This window comes from Aotus nancymaae, unplaced genomic scaffold, assembly GCF_030222135.1.
Source record: "Aotus nancymaae isolate 86718 unplaced genomic scaffold, 86718_ANA_hifiasm-v0.15.2.pri h1tg000046l, whole genome shotgun sequence".
Taxonomy (NCBI): domain Eukaryota; kingdom Metazoa; phylum Chordata; class Mammalia; order Primates; family Aotidae; genus Aotus; species Aotus nancymaae.
The window spans coordinates 22001359-22020916 of NW_026988460.1; the positions used below are offsets into that span (position 1 = coordinate 22001359).

Genomic DNA, 19558 nt, shown 5'->3' on the forward strand with positions numbered 1-19558 from the left:
AAAGCAAGACTCTGTCTCAAAAAAAAAACCAAACAATATCTTGTCACCCCCAAACCCTGCTCCCACTCTTAATCCCTAGCAACCGCTGATCTGTCTTCTGTCCCTATAGTTTTGCCTTTTCAAAATATCACATAACAAAATCATATCATATGTAGCCTTTTGAGTCTTTTTTTCACTTAGCATAATGCATTTGAGATTCATCAAAGTAATAGTACATAACAACTTATTCCTTTTTATTGCCAACGGTATTCCACACTACTTACCAACTGAAAGATACTGGTTTGTTTCTGTTTTGTTTTTTTTTTCCTGAGGCAAAGTCTCACTCTGTCACCCAGGTTGGAGTGCTGGAGTGCTGTGGCACAATTTCAGCTCACCTCTGCCTCCTGGGCTCAAACAATTCTCCTGCCTCAGCCTCCTGAATAGCTAGGATTACAGGCATGAGCCACCATGCCCAGCTAATTTTTTTTTTTTTTTTTTTAAGTAGAAAGAGGATTTCACCGTGTTGGCCAGGCTGGTCTCGAACTCCTGACCTCATGATCAACCCACCTTGGGCTCCCAAAGTGCTGGGATTACAGGTGTGAGCCACACCCTGTTTCCAGTTTTTAGCAATTATAAAGCTGCTATTTTTTTTTTTTTAAAGACAGGGTTTCACCATGTTGGTAAGGCTAGTGTTGAACTCCCGACCTCAGGTCTTGAACTTCCGACCTCAGGCGATCCGCCGGCCTTGGCCTCCAAAGTGCTTGGATTACAAGCGTGAGCCACCACGCCCAGCCTTAAAGATGCTATATACAGCAGCAGTTGTATCATTTTGCATTCTCACCAGCAATGTATGACTGTTCCAGTTGCTCCAATTCTTGTCTACAGTTGGTATTATCAGGTTTGGGGTTTTGTTCTTTGAAAAAAAAATTTTTTAGGTGGGATGTAGTGGCTCACACCTATAATCCCAGAACTTTGGGAGGCCGAGGTGGGCGGATCACCTGAGGTCAGGAGTTTGAGACCAGCCTGGCCAACATGATGAAACCCCATCTCTACTAAAAATACAAAATTAGCCGTGGCGGGCACCTATAATCTCAGCTGCTCTGGAGGCTGAGACAGGAGAATCGTTTGAACACAAGAGGCGGAGGTTTCAGTGAGCCGAGATCACGTCACTTTACTCCAGCCTGGGCTACAAAGCAAGACTCTGTTTCAAAAAAAAAAAAAAAAAAAAAAAAGGATATATATATATATATATATCCATATATATTCACATTTTCTTTATCCATTCATCTGGCAATGGACACTTGATTCCATGTCTTGGCTATTGTGAATAGTGCTGCAATGAACATGAGAGTGCAGATATCTCTTCAAAATACTGATTTTCAATTCCTGTGTATATATACCCAAAAGTGAGATTGTTGGATCATATGAACTGTTGGTTCTATTTTTAGTTTTTCAAGGAAACTCCATGCTGTTTGCCATAATGGCTGCACTAATATACATTCCCACCAACAGCATGTGAGGGTTCCATTTTCTCCACATCCTCACCAACACTTATCTTTATATGTCATCTGTTGAGAAATGTCTACTTAGATCCTTTGCCCATTTTTAAATTGTTTCCTTGCCATTGAGGTCCTTATATATTTTGAACTCCTTATTGGATGTGTGATTTGCAAATATTTTCTCCCATTCTGTAGACCGACTTTTCACTGTTTTTTATTTCTTCTCACATCAGATAGGCAATGTGTTGACATCATAACAAGGTTTGAGGGAGGCGCACCTCACACATGAACATGAAAACCCACTCATCATGCTTATGGACTATGAAAAAATCTGTTGTATTTTGTTTGCCATTCTTTTTATTTTTTTTGAGACAGTCTCACTCTGTCGCCCAGGCTGGAGTGCAGTGGTGCAATCTCAGCTCACTGCCACCTCTGCCTCCTGGGTTCAAGTGATTCTTTTGCCTCCGTCTCCTGAGTAGCTGGGACTATTAGACATGCACCAGCACACCGAGCTTATTTTTGTATTTTTAGTAGAGACAGAGTTTCGTCTTGTTGGCCAGGCTGGTCTCAAACTCCTGACCTCAGGTGATCCACCCGCCTCAGCTTCCCAAAGTGCTGGGATTATAGGTGTGAGCCACCTCGCCCTGCCTGTTTGTCATTCTTTTATTGTCTTCAAGGTGTCAGTTCAAATATTTTATTCATTTATATAGTTGTTTTCTTATTGCTGAGTTTTGATAGTTCTTTATATATTTATCCAGGCCAATTGTTAAGGCTTTTCAAATGCACGTGTGTGTTTGCAACATATATGTGGTGATGTATTACTTTTACAATTATAAACAAACAAAAACAAAAAAATAAAAAAAACAAAATCCAAACATAATTTCCATATACTATACAATTTTGGCCTATGGTCTCTTTATCATGTAGTAAAGTTAATACTGCATTGCTCCTTTGTGTATGTTGCATTTTCCTGATGGTTTTCTGCAAAAGTCATTCTAGTGTGTTTTGGGTTGAGAACATACAGTGAATAATGACTACACTATAAGCTCCATAAGCATAGAAACTGTGTCTGTTTTTCATTTTAGCTCCAGTGCCTCACACATAATAGACATACAATGTATTTAATGTTAATACACAACTTCTTAGGCAAAGTGTTTGTGAAAGCCACACTGAAGCATTCATCATTTATTGAATTGGAACATTTCATTTATTGATTTGTTTACTGAGATATGGTCTTGCTCTCTTGCCCAGGCTGAAGTGCAGTGGCGCGATCTTGGCTCACTACAGCCATGACTTCCTGGGCCTCGGTGATCCTCCCACCTCAGCCCCTGAGTAACTGGGACTTCAGGCATGCACCAGCACACCAGCCTAATTTTTTTTTTTTTTTTTAATTGTGGAGGAGGTCTGTGTTGCCCAGCTTGGTCTCAAAACTCCTGGACTCAAGCAATCCTTCCGCCTCAGCCTCCCAAGTAATGGGATTACACGTGTGAGCCACCACAGCTATCTAATAAAATTATTTTAAAAAAAAAACTGTTGGCTGGGCATGGTGGCTCATACCTGTAATCCCCGTTACAGAGTATCCAGGAGACCAGAGAGTCCAATGGGTGAAACAGGAGGATTTTGTTAAGTTGGCCACCAGCTCAGAGGATTAGCATCCCAAGTCTGAGCCCCGGAGAAAGAAAATGGGGTACTTTTATACATCCAGGATGACAAAGCAGCTAACAAGTTTACAGAAGTCAGAACAAAGAACAGTTAATTAATTTGCAACATGTCTTGTGATGTATGTTACATTTAAAAATAGCATTTTTGAGAAACACATTGCACATTCTTTGGGTGTTATCTTGCCCTGTGACCTTGCAGCTGGTCAGCAAGAAAAACAGGAGTCTTGAGATGCCTGGGAACTTCGCTGAGAATGTGGGCAGAATAGATAAGGTAGGTTTTACAGGCAGTTAATTTTAAGCAGAGCTGGGGGATAGGTTTTATATTAAACAGCATATAACACAGCAAAATTTACTTTATTATATAGCAACTACAAATTATAAGGTTTTGTTTTTACTATTATTGCTATTATTTAATTCCCTTCTTCATCCCAGTAATTTAGGAGGCCAAGGCAGGCTGATCACCTGAGGTCGAGAGTTTGAGACCAGCCTGACCAACATGGAGAAACCTTGTCTCTACTAAAAATACAAAACATTAGCTGGGTGTGGTGGCGCATTTCTGTAATCCCAGCTATTCGGGAGGCTGAGGCAGAAGAATTGCCTGAACCTAGGAGGCGGAGGTTGTGGTGGGCTGAGATCGCACTATTGCGCTCCAGCTTGGGCAACAAGAGTGAAACTCTGTCTCAAAAACAAAAAAACAAAAATCAAAACAAAAAAAAACTGTCATGGTTGGAAGATGCAGACTGAGGCACAATGTAAACTTCACACTTGATATTCTTAGCAAGCTCAAAGGTGCCAAAGATAACTTTATCCAAATGCAAATGTTGATGCCACTGGATACCACCACTTCGAAAAACATAACGAACAATTGCTTTTTTGCACTCTCAAGATATCAGTGAGACCCAGGGAGAGGCTCCTAGAAAGCCAGTATGGTACAGAAAACACAAAACTGATTTGTGAGACCCTGAGTGACTGCATGACCTGGGGAATAAGGTTTTAGTTTTGGCTTTGCCACCAGGATGGGCATGTCCCTCAACCTGTCTGGGTTTGCTTCTACATTCCTAGAATGGCAGGAGCAGACTACATTATCTCTAAGATTCTTTCTCATCCTAATGTTCTAGGAGTTTTAATTCTTGCTAGTTCTAATCTTTTGCCAACTTAGTGCACAGGGTTGCATTACTTTTTTTTTTTTTTTTTTTTTTTTTTTTTTAAATTTAGCAGATACGGTGTCTCACTATGTTGCCCAGACTGGTCTTAAACTCCTGGCCTCAAGTGATCCTCCAGGGTAACTTTTCTTTAGAAAATAAACCAGCCAGGCATGGTGGCTTATCCCTGTAATTGCAACACTTTGGGAGGCCAACGTGGGAAGACTGCTTGAACCCAGGAGTTTGAGACCAGCTTGGACAACATAATGAGACCCTATCTCTAAAAAAAAAAAGGGAAGAAAAATTAAATAAAGAAAAGAAACCCCAGCCTGGCCAACCTGGTGAAACCCTGTCTCTACTAAAAATACAAAAATTAGCCAGGCCTGGTGGCACATACCTGTAATTCCAGCTACTTGGGAGGCTGAGACATGATAATCACTTGAACCTGGGAGGAGGAGGTTGCAGTGAGCCAAGATCACACCACTGTATTCCAGCCTGGGTGGGAGAGTGAGACCCTGTCTCAAAAAAAAAAGAAAAAAAGAAAAAGAAAAGAAACCTAAGAATCGAAATCAGCCTTTCTTATTGTGTAATCTACTTGACAGCCATATGGCCTTTAGAAATTAGTTGTTGTTGCTATTATTGTTGTTGTTGTTAGACAGAGTCTTGCTCTGTCACCCAGGCTGGAGTGCAGTGGCATAATCTCAACTCACAGCAATCTCTACCTCCAAGGTTCATGATTCTTGTGCTTCAGCCTCCTAAGTAGCTGGGATTACAGGTGTACATCACCAAGCCCAGCTAATTTTTTTTTTTTTTTTTTTTTTTTGAGATGGAGTCTTGCGCTGTCACTCAGGCTGGAGTACAGTGGTATGATCTCAGCTCACTGCAACCTCTGCCTCCCAGGTTCAAGCAATTCTCTGCCTCAGCCTCCAGCCTCCTGAGAAGCTGCGATTACAAGCACGCGCCACCGTGCCCAGCTAATTTTTGTATTTTTAGTAGAGACGGGGTTTGACCATGTTGACCAGGACGGTCTCAATCTCTTGACCTCATGATTCACCCACCTCGGCCTCCCAAAGTGCTGGGATTATAGGCGTGAGCCACCGTGCCAGGCCTCAATGCTTTTTTTTTTAAGCACCTGTCTGCTACTGAATCAATATATTTTAAATTGACTGCACCAGATAACCTAAAATTTGAACTTTAGAGATGAGGTTTCATCATATTGACCAGGCTGGTCTTGAACTCTTTTTGGTTTTTTTTTTTTTTTGAGATGGAGTCTTACTTTGTCGCCCAGCAGGCTGGAGTGCAGTGGTGTGACCTTGGCTCACTGCAACCTCCACTATCCAGGTTTAAGCGATTCTCTTGCCTCAGCCTCCTGAATAGCTGGGATTACAGGTGCCTGTCACCACGCCCAGCTAATTTTTATATTTTTAGTAGAGACTGGGTTTCGCCATGTTGGCCAGGTTGGTCTCAAACTCCTGACCTCAAGTGATCCACCTGCCCAAAGTGATGGGATTACAGGCATGAGCCACTGCACCCGTCAAAGATGTCCATATCTGTTCTAAGATGCATATGCTAAATCAGAGACTAATTAATACCAAGATCAAATCCAGAGCTGAAGCACACTATCAGCATGCTAGGATGGGGAGGAACTAAGAAGAGGAAAAGGGCAATACTAAATCAAAAATCAAGTCCAGGAGAACTTTTAGGGGGAAGTTTGCCTTGAGCTAGACTTTGAATGGCAAATATGATTTGAATTGAGAGAAATTAATGTATTCAGAGCATAATGACTTCTGTGTGACTAAAACAGAGATTCTATATAGTGGATAAGCCTTTACAAGTAGGTTGGTACAAGTAAGCTTTCGATATCAAAATGAAGTTTAAACCATTCGTTTTTCAAAGAAGTAGACATTTAGCTTGTGCCTTATAAAACTAATAATCTGCCTTGGATTGTGGCTAAATTGTGTAGATGCTGGTATTTCAACAGACTGTAAGCCTCATGTCTGGTTCAATGCTGTATCTTTTATTGGAGTTTAACATGCCTACATAGTAAGTACTTGGTAAATGTGCTGAATGACCAAATGATTCCCAGGATGAACTAGTCAGCTGAAAGGCCAAACATGGGGACTTGGGCTGGTAAGCCACCTAGGCTTTGAATCAAACAGCTATATCTGAAAGTTTTATGTTAGAATAATAATGCCATATATACATTTCTGTGGAATAAGTAAGCCCATCTCTAGCTCCTCTCCCCACCATAATCACAGCAGTCAGATAAAATTGAGGAGTTTATTAGGGAAATATGAGAGGTACAGACACCCCAAGTGACAGAAAGAAAAGTTTGAAAATGTCCCTTCAAGCCAAGTGGGGGCCTGGTCTTGACCTCCCCAAATCAACAAGAAAACTGGTGGGTTAGCAACAACATTCTCTGGCAGCCACATTGCCAGGGCATGTGTGTTTTGGCCAGGACTGCCCCCCACTTCCCACCAAAGGTGGGGAGGAGACAAAGACTGTTCACAGAAGCAGTGCAAAGGCAATGAGAACTTTAAGGAAAGTTTGAGACAGAGAGAGAGAGAAGGACAGAGGTGGGGAGGACCTTCACAAAGAGTCCCAGGCTTTTGGCTGTGAATATTTCAAATACATTGACAAGTCGATCTATAAAATGTTACTGAAAAGGTAAAATGCCTAATGTTATTTCCAACAGTTCCTCTGGACTTCTCCCCACATACCACACCACACCCCAGATGGTAGAGACCAAAGGCCACACTTTTGAAGAAAAGAGAAAAACAAGAATAAGCCCTGTTGCTCTTTAAGGAGAAAGGAAGAAGCTGAAGGCTGCTGGGGCCTTTCCCATGTGGCCTGTGTTCTGTAAAGCAACTTCCCAGCAGCAGGACGGCACTGTTCTAGGTGAGTGTCTCACCTTTTGTCACCTGTGAAAGGAAAGGAAAACTGACATTTAGATAAATTAAAACATATTAGAGGGGTCTTTAAAAAAAATCATACTTTAGATCCTAAGAAGTGAGAAATAGAACACAGCTGTGAGTCACAGAAACCTGTTCAAATCCAGGCAATGTGTTTAACTTTTTCTTTTTTTGAGACAGAGTCTCAATATGCCGCCCAGGCTGGAGTGCCCTGGTGTGATCTCGGCTCACTGCAACCTCCACCTCCCGGATTCAAGTGATTCTCCTGCCTCAGCCTCCCAAGTAGCTAGGATTATAGGTGCACACCACTATGCCTGGCTAATTTTTGTATTTACAGTAGAGATGGCGTTTCACCATGTTGGCCAGGCTGGTCTCGAACTCCTGATCTCAGGTGATTCACCCACCTCAGCCTCCCGAAGTGGAAGTGTTGCAATTACAGGCATGAGCCACCATGTCTGGCCAGTGCTTAAGTTTCCTAAGACTGTTTCTGCTTTCAGGTTTTTGTCAGCAGTAAGTGGAAATGTGCATTCTCTCTTGGAATGGCCTTGCCCATCATACTCACCCGTGCTTCAATGTACTCTATTCTCCGTTCAAGGGCTGTCAACTTCTCGTTTAGTGTTGCAAGTCTTGAACGACATGACATATCTGGGAAAAAGAGACTGGCGTTTAGGATTAATGTCACTCCAAACACGGACACACATAACTCCTACACTGAAAAGAGGAATAATATAATACACAGAATACAAATGGAAGTGGATACAGTGAGAAGTATCTTAGCACAGTTGCTTAGAGTGGATCTCTTGAATTTCCTATCAAGTGTGGCAAGTAGTGAATAATGGCCCCATAAAAATGTCCTTTCCCGCCTGGTGCAATGGCTCACACCTGTAATCCTAGCACTTTGGGAGGCCGAGGTCGGTGGATTGCCTGATTTCAAGAGTTCAGGGCCAGCCTGGCCAACATGGTAAAACTCTATCTCTTACTAAAAATATAAAAATTAGCCAGGTGTGGTGGCACATGTCTGTAATCTAGCTACTTGAGAGGCTGAGGCAGGAGAATTGCTTAAACCCAGGGGACAGAGGTTGCAGTGAGCTCAGATCATGTCACTTCACTTCAGCCTGGGCAAAAAAGCAAGTCCGTCTCACAGAAATGTCCTTTCCCTAATTCCTGGAGCCTGCAAATATGGATCATACATGAGGAAACAGGGCTTTGCAAGTATGATTAAGGTTAAGAACCTTGAGATCCTAGAGTTTGTCCTGGATTGTCCATTTGGGCCTAATCTAATCATAAGTCCACAAATGCAGATGAGAAAGGCAGAGGAAGGGGGTCAGAGATGAAATAGAAGAAAAAGAGATTCAAAGTGTGAAGGGGATGCAATCTGCCATTGTTGGCTTTGGAAGTGGAAGAAGGGAGCCATGAGCCAAGGGATGCAAGTGACCTTTAGAAGCTGGGAACAACCCTGAGCTGACAGCCAGCAAGAAAACAGAGATCTCAGTCCTACAACCACAAGAAAATGAATTCTGCCAACAACCCAATAATCAAGGAACTAAACCCTCTCCTAGAGCCTCTAGAAATGAAGGCAGTCCTGCTGACACCTTGATTTGAAACAGGCCAAGAGCAGTGGCTCATGCCTGTAATCCTAGTACTTTGGAAGGCCAACGTAGGACGACTGCTAGCCCAGTGACCAGTGTTGGATTTCTGACCTACACAATGGTAAAATAATAAATTTATGTGGTTTAAGCCAAAAAATGTGTGGTAATTTGTTATGGAAGCAATAGCAAATGAATACACCAAGGCTATATAGCCATTTACCAATGGACAAACTAAGAGTTTCAAGACTGGGGACGTGGCAAGAGTAAGAAAATAATCTCTTGGCCGGGCACGGTGGCTCACGCCTATAATCCCAGCACTTTGGGAGGCCGAGGTGGGTGGATCACGAGGTCAACAGATCGAGACCATCCTGGTCAACATGGTGAAACCCCGTCTCTACTAAAAATACAAAAATTAGCTGGGCATGGTGGTGTGCACCTGTAGTCCCAGCTACTCAGGAGGCTGAGGCACAATTGCTTGAACCCAGGAGGCGGAGGTTGTGGTGAGCAGAGATCACGCCATTGCACTCCAGCCTGGGTAACAAGAGCGAAACTCTGTCCCCAAAAAAAAAGAAAAGAATCTCAATAGGAAAGACACAAGGCTGGGCGTGGTGGCTCACCCCTATAATCCCGGCATTTGGGGAAGCCAAGGTGGGCAGATCAACTGAGGTCAGGAGTTTGAGATCAGCCTGGCCAACATGATGAAACCTCATCTCTACTAAAAATACAAAATTAGCCAGGTGTGGTGGTGAGCACTTGTAATCCCAGCTACTTGGGAGGCCAAGGCAAGAGAATCACTTGAATCTGGGAGGCAGAGGCTGCAGTGATCCAGAATCGCACCACTGCACTCCAGCTTGGGTGACAGAGCGAGACTCTATTTCAAAAAAAAAAAGGAAGCAGCAGAAAATATGGGGAGGGAAGGTTTGAGAATTCTGAGCTCATTAAAGTTACATCACCACTGTTCCTCCTTGAGGCAAAGGCCTTTTAGAACTAGAGAAAACTTGGAGAACATCAAATACCCTCTAAAGCCCACATTCCATCTGTGAAAAGAGCCAAAATTCTTTTTCTTCTTCTAGCTTTTCCAATCTTCTTTTACCACCTCATCCAAAATGAAACCAGATTTCCTCTAAAACATCTTTATCTCTGTAAACTTCTGTAACAGAAACTACTCTTTTTCCAACTATTCTCAACATATGAGAGAAAAGGTATCTTAGCATGGTAATTATTTCCTACTTTCCTCCAATATTGTTCAGTCATCTCTCAATAACCTTAAGTTTTTAAGTCTGAAACATTTGCTGAGACTCTCCCATGCGGTGATTTAACACTTAGCTAACCAGTTTCCTTTTCATCTATTTCCTGGCTGTTTGGCAAAAGCACCTCAGCATCCATTTTGACAAATCTTCCTATACCCCGATCTTGCCTCAACTTTCATCTGATTATGTCCAAATCTTACTTAGCTTGCCTGCCTAAACATTCTCCTTCAAGGCTAAGTTCAAATTCTATCTCTGAGAGGTCTTGTCCGATGGACGTGATAATTCTCCCTCTTCTGTATTTATCTAAAATTTATGGATGAATATCTTTTTTTTTTTTTTTTTTTTGAGGCAGAGTCTCATGCTGGAGTTCAGTGTCACCATGCTGGAGTTCAGTGGCTCGATCTTTGCTCACTGTAACCTCCACCTCCCGGGTTCAAGTGATTCTCCTGACTCAGCCTCCTGAGTAGCTGGGACTATAGGCACGTGCCACCACGCCCAGCTAATTTTTGTAATTTTAGTAGAGATGGGGTTTCACTATGTTGGCCAGGATGGTCTCAATCTCTTGACCTTGTGATTCACCAGCCTCGACCTCCCAAAGTGATGGGATTACAGTAGTGTGCCACCACGCCCGGCTTTTTTTTTTTTAAAAAAAGAGACATGGTCTTGCTCTGTCGCCCAGGCTAGAGTTCAGTGGCACATAGTTTACTGCACCCTCCATCTCTTAGGTTCAAGTGATCCTTCCACCTCAGCCTCCCGAGTAGCTGGGAATACTACTCAGTAGGAGGATGCCACTGGGCCAATTTTTTTTTTTTTTGGTTGAGATGGGGTTCTCACTTTGTTTCCCAGGCTGGTCTCAAACTCCTGAGCTCAAGTAATCTGCCCGTTGTGGCTTCCCAAAGTGCTGGCATTACAAGCATAAGGCACCGTGCCCAGCCTCTGAATTTCTAATTTTTAAGTTATTCATGTACTCGGTCTTTGGTTACCACTTCCCCCTTTGGATAAAGATTTTACAAATAAGAACATGCATCACTATTACTTAAGATGGTGAAAAGCCAACAAGACCAAATGCCTATGATTGGAATGGTTTGAAAAAGTATAGTATATCTATGAGACTATTAAAATAGCCATTAACAGTTACAAGTCTGAGGAATAAGGAAATGGAAAATGTTCATGTTATAAAGCCAAATGATATTTATGTACTTATAATTCACAATTTATTTATATGTCTGTTTCACCATTAGAACAAGTTAATCAAAAGAAGTACATATTGCTGGCTGGGTGGGGTGGCTCATGTCTGTAATCCCAGCACTTTGGGAGGCCGAGGAAGGAGGATCACTTGAGGTCGGGAGTTTAAGACCAGACTGGCCAATATGGTCAACCCCATCTCTACTAAAAATACAAAAATTAGCTGGGCATGGTGGCAAATGCCTGTACTCCCAGCTACTCGGGAGGCTGAGGCAGGAGAATCTCTTGAACCCAGGAGGCAGAGGATGCGGTGAGCCAAGATTGGCCATTGCACTCCAGCCTGGGCAACAAGAGCGAAACTCCATTTCAAAAACAAAACAACAAGAATAAAAAAAAACATGTTGCCTCTTATTAATCTTGTAACCTTAGCATCTTGCCTGGTACATAGACGTTTATTCAAAAAAAAAAGTAAGATGGATTCTGGTTTGTTAGTGGAACAAAAGATTGACTCTAGTGTAACTCCATTCACCTTGCAAGTGGGAAAACTGAGGCCTAGGTAAGCTGAAGGCCGATGTTGGGTCACTGATGGGACATACCAAGCAGGGCTGAGTTTAAAACCCAGTTCTCTCACTGCCCAGTATGGTGTTCTTTCCCATCACACTGTCCCAATGCATACTGCTACCATCCTTCTGTGCCTCCGGGGCTGTAATTATGCACCAGGTTTCTTAAAATCTGTTTACAGGCCGGGCGCGGTGGTTCACGCCTGTGATCCCAGCACTTTAGGAGGCCAAGGCGGGTGGATCACAAGGTCGGGAGATCGAGACCATCCTGGTCAACATGGTGAAACCCCATCTCTACTAAAAATACAGAAAATTAGCTGGGCATGGTGGCGCGTGCCTGTAGTCCCAGCTACTCAGGAGGCTGAGGCAGGAGAATTGCCTGAACCCAGGAGGCGGAGGTTGCGGTGAGCCGAGATGGCGCCATTGCACTCCAGCCTGGGTAACAAGAGCGAAACTCCATCTCAAAAAAAAAAAAAATCTGTTTACAGCCCAACTCTGCCACTTTCCATTCTTTCACCTGCTTAAAGTATACAATTCAATGGTGTTCAGTATATTTCCAGAGTTGTACAACTATTATCATAATCTACTTTTAGAATATTTTTATCATCCCCAAAGACACCTCGTACCTCTTAGTCCTGTCACTCCCCGTTCTGCCACCCCTCTGGGGTGGGAACCACTAATCTCTGTCTCTATGAACTTGCCTATTCTGGACATTCTTCATTCTTCTTTTTATGTTTGTGCTGCTTCCTCGAATTCCCAGGTCTAGCTTAACTATGAGCACTTCAGCATCCCCTTTTTCCCGGATGCACTGCCACTTTCTGACAGAACCGCCCAACAGGAACGAGCCTTTTTTCAGTCTGGTTCTTGGAAGTCTGAAAGCACATTAGGTATGCTACTGAGTAAGAGCATGAATATTATCTCTGACAACCTGTCATTTCCCATCAAGAGAGACATACCAAAATTACTGGGGGAAGGAGGTGAGAGGGAAGCTTCCCTCCTGGATGGCTATTCTGTTCTAGCTGTCAATCCAGTAAAGAATTAGAATTCAAGAACAATATTATGCTACTGGCCTACATGGATAAACACTGCTGAGAAATAGAAAATGTTCAACTACAGAAACCTTGGTCATATTTCAAATCTTAGTAAGTATATGGTGGTTCAAATAAAAAACACTGAAAAAGTATTCAGCGGCTGGATAAATCTGAAACCAGAGCACAAGTATGTGTACATTATCACCAGTCTTTAACTGAAAATACCAGTTCTTGTTAGGGAACAAATGCTGTATCAAACAGCCCCTTCTCTGAACTTACTGCATATAACTTTAGCATTACAAAAATCAGTACTGTCAGGCCAGGCATGGTGGTTCACACCTATAATCCCAGCATTTTGGGAGGCTGAGGTGAGCAGATCACTTGAGGTCAGGAGTTTGAGACTAGCCTGGTCAACATGGCAAAACCCCATCTCTACTAAAAATATAGAAATTAGCTGGGCATGGTGGCATGTGCCTGTAATCCCAGCTACTCGGAAGACTGAGGCAGGAGAATCGGTTAAACCCGGGAGGCGGAGGTTGCAGTGAGCTAAGATTGCACCACTGTACTCCAGCCTGGGCAACACGGCAAGACTCTATCTTTAAAAAAAAAAAAAGAATGAATTAGCCGGGTATGGTGGTGCACACCTACAGTCCCAGCTACTCAGGAGGCTGAGGCAGAAGAATCACTAGAACCCAGGAGGTGGAGGTTGCAGTGAGCTGAGATCACGCCACTGCACTGAAGCCTGGGTGACAGAGCAAGACTCCGTCTCAGAAAGAATACTGTCTTTCTTTTGGAATGTTTTTGTAGTTAAGTTTTACTTTCCAGCAAAATTCTAAATCTCTTAGGAGTGGGTATCACATCCATTTATTCATATTTATTCCTCTCTCACAGCATCTGACACACACCAGGCAGGCTTATTTGCTGGCTTAGTATAAAAGCTGAGATTTCTAAAACATAGCCACATTCTCTACTTTTTCTCTATACTTCTCTGCATATATTACCTCTCGAACCAGAAAAAAAATAGTATAAAAATAAAAAGCGATAATCTCTAACCATCTATTTTTAGAAGCTTCACCAATTCCAAAGTACAGAATAGGCCTAGTGTTAGGATGTTATTGCTACATTATGATTTGTATGTCCTCAAGTTCACGTGGGAGACTGACTCTACTCTCACCAGCTGGAATCACAGGGTAAATGCTATTTGGAAAAGTCATTAGCTATCTTAGAAAAACAGTTCTTTCTCCAAAACACATGGCCCATGCAGATTCTCTGTGGTCAGGGTAAGGACTACAGAATTGCTAACATATTCTGTATATGTACTTCAGATGCTCCCTCAAAGTAAATTCTTTTTTTTTTTTTGAGACAGAGTCTCACTTCATCAACCAGGCTGGAGTGCAGTGGCACAATCTTGGCTCACTGCAACCTCCACCTCCAGGGTTCAAGTGATACTCACGCCTCAGCCTCAGCCTCCCAGGTAGCTTGGAATTACAGGCATGTGCCACTGCGCTAATTTTTGTATTTTATAAAAATATAGGCATGAGCCACTGTGCCTGGCCAAAGGCAGATTTTTTTGTATGTGGCTAATTTTTGTATTTTTTATAGCGATGGAGTTTTGCCATGTTGGCCAGGATGGTCTCAAACTCCTGAGCTGAAGTGATCCACCTGCCTCAGACTCCCAAAGTGCTGGGATTACAGGCATAAGCCACTGTGCCTGGCCTCAAAATAAATTCTTATTGAATCTTTACACCACCAAACTATATCATCATAAACATGTTACGGTTGACCCCTGAACAACTCAGGGGTTAAGCACATGAACCCTCTGTGCAGTTGAAAATCTGCGTAGGCCAGCATGGTGGCTCACGCCTGTAATTCTAGCACTTTGGGAGGCCGAGGTGGGAGGATCACTTGAGCTCAGGAGTTCGAGAACAGCCTGGCCAGCATAGTGAGACCTTGTCTCTGTTTTAAGTAAACAAATAAGAAAAATAAAATCTGCGGGCTGGGTGCGGTGGCTCACGCCTGTAATCCCAGCACTTTGGGAGGCCAAGGCGGGTGGATCACGAGGTCGAGATCAAGACCATCCTGGTCAACATGGTGAAACCCCATCTCTACTAAAAATATAAAAAATTAGCTGGGCATGGTGGCGCGTGCCTGTAATCCCAGCTACTCAGGAGGCTAAGGCAGGAGAATTGCCTGAACCCAGGAGGCGGAGGTTGCGGTGAGCCAAGATGGCGCCATTGCACTCCAGCCTGGGTAACAAGAGCGAAACTCCATCTCAAAAAAAAAAAAAAAAAGAGATCTGCAGATCTGCATATAATTTTTTTTTTTTTTTTTTTTTTTTTTTTTTTTTTTGAGACGGAGTTTCGCTCTTGATACCCAGGCTGGAGCGCAATGGCGCGATCTCGGCTCACCGCAATCTCCGCCTCCTGGGTTCAGGCAATTCTCCTGCCTCAGCCTCCTGAGTAGCTGGGATTACAGGCACGCGCCACCGTGCCCAGCTAATTTTTTGTATTAGTAGAGACGGGGTTTCACCATGTTGACCAGGATGGTCTCGATCTCTTGACCTCGTGATCCACCCGCCTCGGCCTCCCAAAGTGCTGGGATTACAGGCTTGAGCCACCGCGCCCGGCCCTGCATATAATTTTTGTCTCCCCAGAACTAAACTACTAATAGCCTATTGCTGACTGGAAACCTTACTGATAACATGAGCAGTTGATTAACACATATTTTGGATGTCACATGTATGATATACATTAAACTAGAGAAAAGACTATGTTATTTTAAAAATCAGGAAAAGGAGGCCGGGTGTGGTGGCTCATGCCTGTAATCCCAGCACTTTGGGAGGCTGAGGCAGGTGGATCACAAGGTCAGGAGATCGAGACCATCCTGGCCAACATAGTGAAACCCTGTCTCTACTACAAAAATTAGCTGAGTGTGGTGGTGCATGCCTGTAGTCCCAGCTACTCCGGAGGCTGAGGCAGGAGAATCACCTGAACCCCGGAGCCAGAGGTTGCAGTGAGCCAAGATTGCATCACTGCACTCTAGCCTGGCAATAGAGCAAGACTCCATCTCAAAAACAAACAAAAAAAAGTCAGGAAAAGGAAATATAACTATTCATTAAATGGAAGTGGATCATCATAAAGGTCTTCAACCCCGTTGTCTTCCTGCTGAGTAGGCTGAGGAAGAAGAGGAAGAAGAGAGGGTGGTTTTGCTACCTCATGAGTGGCAGAGGTGGTAGGGGAGGCAGGAGAGTTAGGCATAGCATAACTTTTATTGAAAAAAATCTGCCTCTGGCCAGGCATGGTGACTCATGACTATAATCCCAGCACTTTGGGAGGCTGAGTGGGGGTGGATCACTTGAGGACAGGAGTTCGAGACCAGCATGGCCAACATGACGAAACCCGTCTCTATTAAAAATACAAATATTGGCCAGGCGTGGTGGCGCACACCTGTAGTTCCAGCTACTTGGGAGGCTGCAGCAAGAAAATCACTTGAACCTGTGAGGTGGAGGTTGCAGTAAGCCAAGATTGTGCCACTGCACTTCAGCCTACGTGATGGAGTGAAAATCTGTCTCAAAAAATCTGTCTTATTTACTTGTAATTAATTGTTATTTTCTCTAAATTCACTTTCTAAAATCTTAAAAAACCACCTAGTAATTACTCCAAACGTTTGCCCACTATCATCCCTTTAAGGGAGGATAATGGTCTCAACTAAGGGAAATCATTTCTTTGGGAGCCAAAAAATTAGACTTCTGTATGTCTAATTCTTTAGTTTAGAATTTGCTGGGGGGCTGGGAACAGTGGCTCACACCTGTAATCCCAGTACTTTGGGAGGCCATGTAGGGCAGATCACTTGAGCTCAGGAGTTTGAGATCAGCCTGGACAACATGGCCAAAATCCATCTCTACTTTAAAAAGCAAAAAAATCATCCAGGTATGGTGGTGCACACCTGTAATCCCAGGTACTCAGGAGGCAGAGGCACAAGAATCGCTTTAGTCCAGGAGGAAGAGGTTGCAGTGAGCTGAGATCATGTCACTGCATTCCAGCCTGGGCTAGAGTGAGACCCTGTCTTTTTTTAAAAAACCCTGTTTTTTGGTTTTTTTTTAAGAGATGGGGTCTCACTATGTTGCCCAGGCTGGAGTGCAGTGGCTATTCACAGGTGCTATCCCACTACTGATCAGCACAGGATTTTTGACCCGCTCCATTTCCAACCTGGGCCGGTTCACCCCTCCTTAGGCAACCTGGTAAGTCCCAAAACACATCCACTATAAATTTAATAGGTATGATATACCAAGACTTATGTCAAAGATAAATAAAATGAATTAAAAGTTTACTAGTGGCCAAGCGCAGTGGCTCACGCCTGTAATCCCAGCACTTTAGGAGGCCGAGGTGGGCGGATCACCTGAGGTCAGGAGTTCGAAACCAGCCTGGCCAATATGGTGAAACTCTGTCTCTAAAAAAACTAAAATAAAATAAAATCAAAAATAAAAGTTTACTAGTATAATTCTGTTCTCAGAAATAAAATTACATTACTAGGACACAAGTCAGAATTTTTTTTTTTTTTTTTTTTTTTTTGAGACAGGATCTTACTCTGTTGCCAAGGCCTGGAGTGCAGTGTCAAGAACATGGCTGACTACCTCCAGGGCTCAAGTGATCCTCCTGTCTCAGCCTCTTGAGTAGCTGGGACAATAGGTATGCACTAACATACCCAACTAATTTTTTGTTTTTTGTAGAGATAGAATCTAACCATGTTGCCCAGGCTGGTCTTGAACTCCTGGGCTCAAACAATCCTCCCACCCTGGCCTCCCAAGGTGCTGGGATTACAGGCATGAGCCACTGCACCCAGTCGCAGATTACAGTCCTGTATACCCTGCATGAAAATACTTTAATACAAAAATGATGCTCTTCTTTGTCCTAAAGTTGTCATTATTTCAACTTCAAGATTATAACTTCTTTGAATGTAGGAAGTGGTTCTTAATCTGTGTCTCCCACAGTGCCTTAAGAGAGGAACTTATATGAAGATCTAGCCTCTCTCGGCTGATGCTTTCTGACAATCTCTTGCTCTGTCACCTTTATACTCCTAAGGCCATCAGTCCTTTAGCTAGAAAATAATTAATTCATTAAAAAATTTCCAAAGTATACTAGTTGAAGAAAAGGTCACTAGATGTATCCCTAGATCCTGTAATTACACAAGAAAGTCTAATCAGTGCTAAGTTCTCTTAAAGAAACACTTGGAGAAGAAGCGGTAGGAGTCTCGATTAGTTCAGAGGAAGAATTTAAGACTGTCACAAGCAGGCCATGCCTAGGAAAGATTCTGGTAAAGATGTCTTTCTGCTGAAGGCCCCTGATCTGTGTTAGCTCTGAGGAACAGGCTAGAAGCAGACAGAACACCTACTATAAGCTATATACCAGCAATACAGAGGACTTCCAAGGTCCTACAAGATCCTGGCATCACTCTGACCTCATCTCCTACCCCTCTCAGCGCAGCAGACACAGGAGACAGGAAGAAATGGACAAGAGGAGAGTGGTTGAGGGTGCAAATAAAAGGCACGACGTTAGAGGGTTTCGACTTGATCCTAAAGATGGGAAACCGTCAACAATCTAGAAACAGAGCACTGACACGGTCTTGGATGCGCATTTTGAATGCAAAGTGGGGACTGGGATGGAAGCAGAGCATAAAGGAGGCAGGGAGACCACTTAGGAGAAGAACCACGGAGTGAGGATGACGCTACCTGACGCGTCTGGGAAAAGGACTTGTAGAATGGGTCCAGGGGGATGGCAAGAAGCCATGAACTCAGCGTAGGGCAGGATGACCCTACAGAGACGGTCCAGCGGAGCCTGAGGGTCAGGGAGGGAGGGGGAAGCTGGGACCTGAAGGAGGAAGTGAAAACCCGCAACAGCCGAAGGCTCCGGGAGTCCTCTCAAAGCATCTCCCCAGCACCCCAGTCCAACAGCCTCAGCGGCCTCCCTCCTCCCCGCCTCCCCTTGCTGTCCCACTCACCGAACGAGTTGAGAAAGTCCGCGATTTTCTTGATGCTGCTGGTGATTATTTCAATGTACTCCCGATTAGCCCAGTCCTGGTGAATCTCCCTCTGCACCGGATCCTCTTGTCCCGCCATGGCGGCCGCCTGAAGAAGAACGACTGCGCAGGCGCCCCGACCCCATAGGCCTCCAGTGCGCCTGCGCCGCCAGCCCACACCCCGCTCATCTTGGGCACCCACGAATTTTCCCGCACTGTGATACGCCCGTGCAATGTCACGTCCTCGCCGGCGTTTGCTCTCTGCTCCCACGCTGTAGAAACAGAAGCCTCGACTCCAGCGGCGAGATTATAGTGCATGCGCGTTACGGTCGTTAAACGGGCGCGTGGAGTCTAGCCATCTCCCTCAAATGCTCCAGGCTCAGGTTGCACAGTCAGTGTCAGCAGTAATATGAGCACTAAATCACACTAAATACAAGTCTTTTTTTTTTTCTTTTTGAGACGGAGTCTTGCTCTGTCACCCAGATTAGAGTGCAGTGGCTCAATGCAACCTCCGCCTCTGGGTTCAAGTGATTTTCCTGCCTCAGCCTCCCAAGTGCTGGGATTACAAGCGCAGGCCGCCACACCCGCCTAATTTTTTTTTGTATTTTTACTAGAGACAAGGTTTCACCATGTTGGTCAGGCTGGTCTGGAACTCCTGGCCTCAAGTAATTTGCCCCCCTTGGCCTCCCAAAGTGCACTGCTGGGATTACAGGCATGAGTCACCATGCCCAGCCT

At 44.0% G+C, this 19558-nt stretch overlaps 1 protein-coding gene and 1 non-coding gene across 2 annotated transcripts; both read right to left on the bottom strand.

Moving 5' to 3' along the window:
• Positions 1–1705: 1705 nt before the first annotated feature.
• Positions 1706–1809, bottom strand: LOC135268945 (small nucleolar RNA U13). The gene has a single exon (XR_010337278.1). It is a non-coding gene; the product is annotated as a small nucleolar RNA U13 (small nucleolar RNA).
• A 4468-nt stretch (positions 1810–6277) lies between these two features.
• Positions 6278–18959, bottom strand: BRK1 (BRICK1 subunit of SCAR/WAVE actin nucleating complex). Its single transcript, XM_012471870.3, has 3 exons — positions 18806–18959; positions 7756–7838; positions 6278–7202 (listed from the first exon to the last, which is right to left on the bottom strand). The coding sequence occupies exons 1-3, from the start codon at positions 18921–18923 to the stop codon at positions 7176–7178; spliced, it is 228 nt and encodes a 75-aa protein (XP_012327293.1). The 5' UTR covers positions 18924–18959; the 3' UTR covers positions 6278–7175.
• Positions 18960–19558: the final 599 nt, after the last annotated feature.

Coding starts and splice junctions, on each gene's coding strand:
- BRK1 (XM_012471870.3), bottom strand. CDS start 18,923: ATGGCGGGACAAGAGGATCCGGTGCAGAGGGAGATTCACCAGGACTGG. Junction 7,839..18,805: donor GGACTTTCTCAACTCGTTCG/GTGAGTGGGACA, acceptor TCTTTTTCCCAG/ATATGTCATGTCGTTCAAGA. Junction 7,203..7,755: donor TAGAGTACATTGAAGCACGG/GTGAGTATGATG, acceptor TTCCTTTCACAG/GTGACAAAAGGTGAGACACT.